The sequence below is a fragment of the Sinocyclocheilus rhinocerous genome, unplaced genomic scaffold, assembly GCF_001515625.1.
Source record: "Sinocyclocheilus rhinocerous isolate Xijiao unplaced genomic scaffold, SAMN03320098_v1.1 scaffold2160, whole genome shotgun sequence".
In the NCBI taxonomy this organism is placed as follows: domain Eukaryota; kingdom Metazoa; phylum Chordata; class Actinopteri; order Cypriniformes; family Cyprinidae; genus Sinocyclocheilus; species Sinocyclocheilus rhinocerous.
In genome coordinates this window covers 4,846-12,664 of record NW_015646171.1, presented here as the reverse complement: position 1 = coordinate 12,664, position 7,819 = coordinate 4,846, and the positions used below count along the sequence as shown (strand labels likewise).

General features: G+C 34.1%; 1 protein-coding gene across 1 annotated transcript in view; it reads left to right on the top strand.

The window, feature by feature from the left end:
• Positions 1-6,424, top strand: part of LOC107707086 (hemicentin-2-like) — a 21,212-nt gene extending 14,788 nt beyond the window's left edge. Inside the window, exons 9-14 of the mRNA XM_016510970.1 lie at positions 2,360-2,434; positions 2,524-2,748; positions 4,252-4,539; positions 4,821-4,908; positions 5,828-5,894; positions 5,972-6,424. Coding sequence (XP_016366456.1) covers positions 2,360-2,434; positions 2,524-2,748; positions 4,252-4,539; positions 4,821-4,908; positions 5,828-5,894; positions 5,972-6,349 — 1,121 coding nt within the window. The 3' untranslated portion in view covers positions 6,350-6,424. The remainder of the gene's footprint in view (positions 1-2,359; positions 2,435-2,523; positions 2,749-4,251; positions 4,540-4,820; positions 4,909-5,827; positions 5,895-5,971) is intronic.
• The last annotated feature ends 1,395 nt before the right edge of the window (positions 6,425-7,819 follow it).

Here is a 7,819-nt window from a genome sequence, read left to right as displayed (position 1 = left end):
TTTTTTTTTTTAGTTCAGCATTGAGAAAGTCGTCGAGAGCAGGGGTTCTGATTGAGGAATCAGTGCTATTCACGTGAGGTTTAAATAAACCAAATCTGGCCCAGGAACTGTCTGTAATAAATGAAAAACATGATTGAAGAAACTACATTTATTCATCTCTTCAGATTGTCCAAGGTACGAGTTCTAATCAGACAGATTGTTAAGGCTTTTGTTTTTTTAAAAAAAACAGGTAGAACCTTAGTCTCATGCCATTTCTAAAGCATAGTTTGGGCAAATTAGCCTTTGGCTAGAAGCCTATATGTGGAGCATCGGCTGCTTGCAATTGTAGCAATGTTATACTGCATTGTCCCTGTTAAAGAAACTAATAAATACAAAAAATAGTTCATCCAGAAAATGAAAATTTGGTCATTATTTATTCAGCCTCATGCTGTGCCAAACGTACGTTTTGTTAGTTTGTTTTTATGCGAAATGTAAAAGGAGATTTTCTGAAGAATATTTATGCAATGATCATTGTGGCCACATCTCCACAAAGAAACACCATAAAAGTAGTCCATATGAATTCTGTGCTATATTCCAAGTCCTCTAAAGCTGTACAATGTATTTGTGCAACAAATTGTGTAACAAAATACCTTCTGCAGTCAAAAATTTGGGTGTTATATTAGACATCAACTTCAATAAATCATATTTCCCATGTTACAAAACAGCATTCTTCCATCTTAGAAACATTGCCAAGTTACGAAATATGTTACCTGTTTCTGATGCAGAAAAGCTAGTTCATGCGTTCATGACCTCTAGACTGGACTATTGTAATGCGCTGCTAGGTGGTTGTCCTGCATCTTCAATAAACAAGCTACAGGTAGTCCAAAATGCAGAGGCTAGAGTCCTTACCAGGTCAAAAAAATATGATATTACCCCAATTTTACAGTCTCTGCACTGGCTACCTATTAAGTTCCGTATCAGTTACAAAATATTACTACTTACTTTTAAGGCCCTAAATAGTTTAGTTCCTGCGTACCTAACTAGTCTTCTATCTCGCTTCAATCCATCACGCTCCCTAAGGTCGCAAAAATCTGGACTCTTGGTAGTACCTAGGATAGCAAAGTCCAGTAAAGGAGGTAGAGCTTTTTCACATTTGGCTCCCAAACTCTGGAATAGCCTTCCTGATAACGTTCGGGGTTCAGACACACTCTCTCTGTTTAAATCTAGATTAAAGACACATCTCTTTGGCCAAGCATTCACATAATGTATCTCATAACCTTGGACTGCAGTTATATCTGATCAAATGCACATTAACACTCTTTTGCTTGGGTTAAACACATCATTTTTTGCTTAGTTGGAACAGCAGCTATGCTCATTTTTCTCTATTTCCTTCTCTGTTTCTGCCACGGGATGCCAACTAGGAATTACACAAGCTTCAGTCTGGATCCAACCCTTACAAAGACCTGAGATGACCGAACACCTGAGAAGAGATGATGCCAACCCCTCAGAAGACCTCAGATGATGCCAACCCCTCAGACAACATACAAAACAACCAAATTTTGCTACAAGTTTGATCGCAAAATATAATCATTGCTGTTAATAGTGGGTCACTGTCTGTTTGATTTCATGACATTAAATAACCGCTTGATTTTTACCGTACATTTCTGCCATATGGACATCAACTTGAGATAGTCACCACTATCTGACTATCACCACTATGTTATATTACTAAATATAATGTAGAAACTTTAATTTTCTGAAAAGCTGCTTTGCAATGATTTGCATCGTGAAGGCGCTATACAAATAAACTTGAATTGAATTGAAAATGTTTACAGCATCACTTACTATACAGGCCTAAGTATATGGCTGTAGAAGTGAGCAGCTCGTATTGCTGACTTTACAGACACAGACACCTTACATACAGACAGCAGTGTTTTGCTGAAATCTCTTCTGCTTTCAGCTTCTGTCAGTGTCTTGGGCAAGAAAATGTTCCTTTTTTGAAGTAAACTGTTAAACTCAATTCAGAACATGAGAAATATTACCGTAACACAATGTTGATATACAGTATAATATCTCAAATAAGAAATCCAAAAGTCGAAAAGAAAATTCATATGTTTCCTGCAAATAGTGTTCTTGGATTGCGTTTTTATTGTGATTCAACATGTATTCCTGAATATGGAGAATTATTATCAACATGAACATTGAACACTGGATCTCACAAGATTTGTTTCAAGCAGATATAAAGAAATGTGTTGAACATTGAATAAGCTTCATACTGATTAGCATAGATTTCTCAGCCTGGCTACTGTTACTGAGTTCTGACTAAAGAGGAAGTGGTGAATCTCTAATATGAGCTAAATTGTGCCGTTTTCACACACAGTTCTCCCTCCGTTCAGTGTAGAAGCATTAGCTAGAGCTCTGAGAGGATTTCTGTCGTCTTCAACTCTATTCTCTGGTAAGTCATTTACACACAACACAGTCAAGCTTACACTTACTCCTGTAGTTTTGAGAGTCTGAAACGTTAAGGTTTGAAACATGTTCAAGATAAGCATGTCCTGTTTTTTAAAATCTTTTGTATTGTTCTGTATTCTCATGTAAAAATCTTGAACTACACCTGGTACAGAGACACTGAAAGACCTCTGAATCCAGTTCAGACCGGACCAAACCTGACCATCAACAACACCGACCCGACACACAGCGGACGATACTACTGTACAGCTGAGAACAAACACGGCACACAGAACTCATCAGTGCTGCTGGACGTCCAGTGTGAGTATTACGAGTCTCTACTCATACAAATATTCCAAATACTTAAATTTAAAATAAAGCCATTGCAGTGATCAAACACTGGGGCACGAGTCTAAATGATTTTCTGTGGCAACCGACAACATTAGATGCTGCGCACATTAAACAATGTTTTGGCAAAAAAGGTTATGCAAAAATTTGCATCAATAATTTGAATCATGACAACTTCTAATGAAATTATGTTCAACCAACAAACTACACCGAGTTAATAATTTGTAGCATAAACAAATCAACATTATTATGTTAACAGAGCTCAAAATAATCAAAATAATGTTTGCACATAAAAATTAAAATTGTCAACGTTTATCGCCCTCATTCCAAACCTGCATGACTTCCTTACTTTTCTGAGAAAGGTATTTTGAGAAATGTCTCAGTATCTTTTCATTCATACAATGGAAGTCAATGGGGTCCAATGTTGTTCCCAACATTCTTCAAAATATCTTTTTGAAATAAAGTCATACAGGTTTGGTGAGTAAATGACAGAATGTTCATTTTTGGGTGAAGACTTTTTATAACTGAGTACTACTGTAGTCAGAAGAGTAAAATGAGTTCTTCAGCACAATAATGGCATTTTCACCAGTGTGGCGCTTTGTAGACGGAACTAACCCTAACTTAATAATTGTGGTTTGTTCCTCTTTTCTACTTTAGGAAACTATTAGCTCTAGGTTATGTTTTTTTCTTCTATTTTTGTCATGAACACATTTGTATTCATCTACAGTGAACTGAACTTAAATTTACAGAATAAAATAATGTTAATATACCAACTTACTGAAATACTAAAATATGTTTTGTTGTTTTCTTATAATATACTGACAACCACCATAAAAGACTGAATTATAAATAAAATAAAATAAAATAAATTTAAACAGGATGACTTGCTCTTTTTCACTTCTAACAGTATTTATTTTGAAATGTCCTGTTAGATTTATTATGTTTCACAGGAAGGGAACTTGCTTTTAACCAATTAACATGGTTTTACCGTGACATTTCTAGTGTTTTACCATTAAAATTAAGAACATGTTTTTTTTTACACTTTACAGACCATTAAAAATTTATAAAATCTAGAGACATATATTAACAAACAAAAACGTCTAAAAATGACAAAAACACAACAAAATTAAAGAAGCTTTAAAATGAAAAATATATATAAAAAACTGATTATATTAAAAACTGAAAATATTAATAAAAACTATGACAGTATCTCAGTGATAATGAATACTAAATACTAATTCAATATGTCATTTTAAATGATTATATTGTACTAAATAGCAGCTTTATCATTACAGATGTGTAAATACAAATTTAAATACATTAAATATCCTGTTAGATTTCTTAGGGAACTTGCTGTTAACATGTTTTTTTTACCATGGTATTTTTAGTGTTTTATCATTCAAATTCTGAACATGTTTTACACTGTAGAGACCATCAAGATCTTCTGTATCACAACAATTATATTTTCTCTTTCAGTTGCACCCAAAATCTCCAGCTCTTGCAGCCGAAGCAGTGTAATGGCGTGTGTCTGTGAGGCTCATGGGAATCCCTGCCCTACACTAGAGTGGCGTCTGTCCGGACATGTGCTCGCTAACTCTACAGAAACCTCCATCAGTGAGGAGACGTTAGGAAGCACAGGAGTGAAGAGCATCCTGAACATCCATCAGTCCCTCACAGACACGGACGTCCTGCAGTGTTTCAGCACAAACAAACACGGCAGCGGCAGCCAACAGTTTCAGGCCGTCCCACCACCACAACACGTACGTGAGAAACACAACAACAGCTTTATCTGATCAGCAAGAAAGATCACAAATGATATCTTTATCCATGTGAAAACGAAGTAGCTTAATTGTACTGAAAAAACTACTTGCAGATAATAAATTATTAATGACTTATAAAAAAAATAAATGAATTATTAAGTACACTTTTAAAAAGTTCAGTATGTAATAATGTCAATTTCACATCTGAGATTGTTAAATGAGTTTCAGTGAGATCTCCTGAACTATGAAAGACCAACCTCTGAGCAACAAAACACTGTTTTCCAGGTTTCCATCATCCGTCGGTGCTGCTCGGAGCTGCTGTCGGTGCGTCAGTGATGATGATCGTGTGCATCGTGATGCTCTGCTATGAACGGTGGGAACAAAGAAGAAAACATGATAATCACAAAATTGGTGTAATGTATGATGAGATAAAGCTAAACTACATCTATATACATATATTTTTCAACTATTACCGGTATTGTAAATTATTTCAAAAGTATAAAGCATAAAACAGGGTCATTATACAAAAAAAAAAAACTTTTTTTGGTACTTAAACTTATAAATAAAATTACTTATAAAGCAAATAAATGTTAACTGAAATAAAAAAGTACTGCAATGACTAATTAAACTAAAATGAACTTAAAAAACTATATACATTTAAACTAATAAAGATTACAAAAACACAACAAAATTACTAAAACAAGTGAAAAAGTATAAAAAATAAAATCTAAAGTTTTAGTAATTTTGTGTATTTTTTGCTTTTTATTGCTATTTAGTACAGTTAAAATATTTTATCTTTAAACTTAATATCGAATCAGTGTTATTTTAGTATCACTAAGATACTGAGTTTTTATTAATATTTTTAATCACTTTATATTTTTTATATTATATTAAATTGTAATGTTTTAGTAATTTTGTTTTTGTCATTTTTAGTAGTTTTTGGTTATATATATATATATATACATATATATGTGTGTGCATGTTTGTGTCTATATAGTTTCTTTTTTATTATTTATTTTTATGTCAGTTTTTTATTTCAGTTCGTCAGTTTAAACTAAGTGAAATTGTTGCTTCAGAAACTAGCTGAAATCAAATATAGACTTTAGACTTCAAAACACTTTTTTTTTTTATGGTTTTGGTTTTAGTTTTAGTTAACTATATTAATCCTGGATCACACATTGTTCTGATGAGACTTTACCTGCTTTTAGCTTCATCACAAGGAGGATTTGTGATTCTGATTGAGATTTTATATAAGCATAAATTTTTCTAAGATCTGAAAACATGTTTTTCAGAAGAAGGAAAGAAAAACCTTCACAATCCAGACAAGACGACAGATCTGGACTCATTCTGACTCAAACAGTGAGTTATTCATCCTCAATTACAGACAGTCGTGCAGCAGATCTTTTTCACTCATTTTGCCGTTTCTTCTCCATCAGGCCGTTTCTCTGGATAATGACAGTGAGATTGTTTACGCCAATAAAGGCATGCTGTCATCCGCGGCACCGAGTGCACCTGAATCTCTTCATTATTCCTCCATCGACTTCACAAACGCTGACCCGCCGTCAGGAGAGATCAGGGGCATCGCCTCGCTGACCAGTGAATACGCTGCGGTCCGACAGCGTCCTGCAGGAGCCGCAGACGCAGAGAACAACACCTCAACAAATGAGACAGAGCCCAAAAAACCAGACATGACAGCAAAGATCACGGACACGTCCTCACCGGCATCAGAAGACGTGATTTATGAAAACACGAGCCATCGCTACAGACCGAAGGAAGTGCTGGTCAGCGCAGATGATGCTGAAAAACAAGACTGAACCAAAACCTTTGAATCTTTGAGCACCGATTTAAAAGATCCTTCATCCAAAAATAACAATTACAAACCTACAGAACTTTCTTTCATCTGTGGAACATAAAAGAAGATATTTTAAGTGTTTTTTCCTCATCGTTTTAACAGGATAGTTCGCCCAAAAATGCAAATTTGCTGTTAATGTACTCACCCTCAGGCCATTCAAGATGTAGGTGACTATTTTCTTCAGTAGAACAGTAAAGAAGATTTTTTATCTGAAACCGTGGTTCTTGGTGATTCATAAAATGCAAATCAGCAGCTACATTCACTCTGAAAGTAAAAAAAAAAGCACATACAGGCAACACACAATTCAAACCTGTGGCTCCTGACGATTCATTGATTCAAATATATTAGATTTATTACAATTTTTACTTTTATTTTTCATTAACTTTTTAATGATCAATTTTGTTTTAAGACATGTACTTTAGCTTCATTAAAATGCCTACAATCTCTAATAATAATAATAATAATAATAATTGAATAAGTCCATATAAATGATAAAGCAAGATAAAAATTGAAACTGATATAAAAGCAGGCACTCCAGTCTGATATGTGTGGAAGAAAAACGTCTTATTTAAATGTTTGATTAAATGACTTACCGATTGTGTCATGAGTCATCTGACTTCCTTCGAAAAACTCGTCTTCTGCGTCTTTAACAGAAAACAAATGAGGGGGAAAAAGAGAAATTGTTGATAAATATATATGATTTTGAGGTTTGTGAATGACATTGTGCCTGTATAGTTCTGTATAGTTAAGGAATGAGCATAATGCATTTAAATCTCACAAGTAAACATTTTACAATCTCACAAATAAATATCTGATCTTTTGAAATTAAAACGGAAAAAATATTGGTAAAATATCACTTTTTTTGCTGACAAGTTTCAAGATTTTTACCCAGTTAAGGCTTCAAGGCATGAAACGAAAATTCTATTCTATTTTCTACATTTTTATTTTATAAATAATACTCTGAACAATAAATGTTTAAACAAAGGTTCAAACATTCACTGATGCTCCAGAAGGAAACACGGTGCATTAAGAGCTTGAAGATCAAGGTAAATTGTACTTAATTTGTCTTCTGGGAAACATGCAAGTATCTTCTGTTGCTTCCGAAGGGCAGTACTAAATGGGAAAAAATTATATTTCAGCAAAATAAGAAAAATCTTCATCCTGTTCAAAAGTTCTTAATGCATTGTGTTTCCTTCTGGAGCATCAGTGAATGTTTGAACCTTTTCTAATAGTTGGGTTTGAGTCCCTCAATTGTCCTCAGTGTGAAAAGATGGATCTCAAAATCATACAGTCACTGCTGGAAAGGGTTCAAATATGCTGGAAAATGGAAGAATCTGCAGGACATGGAGGATTTTTCTGAGGAACAGTGCTCAGTTTAACTGTTCAGAACAAACAAGGGACTCATGAACAACCATCACAAAACAAAAAAACA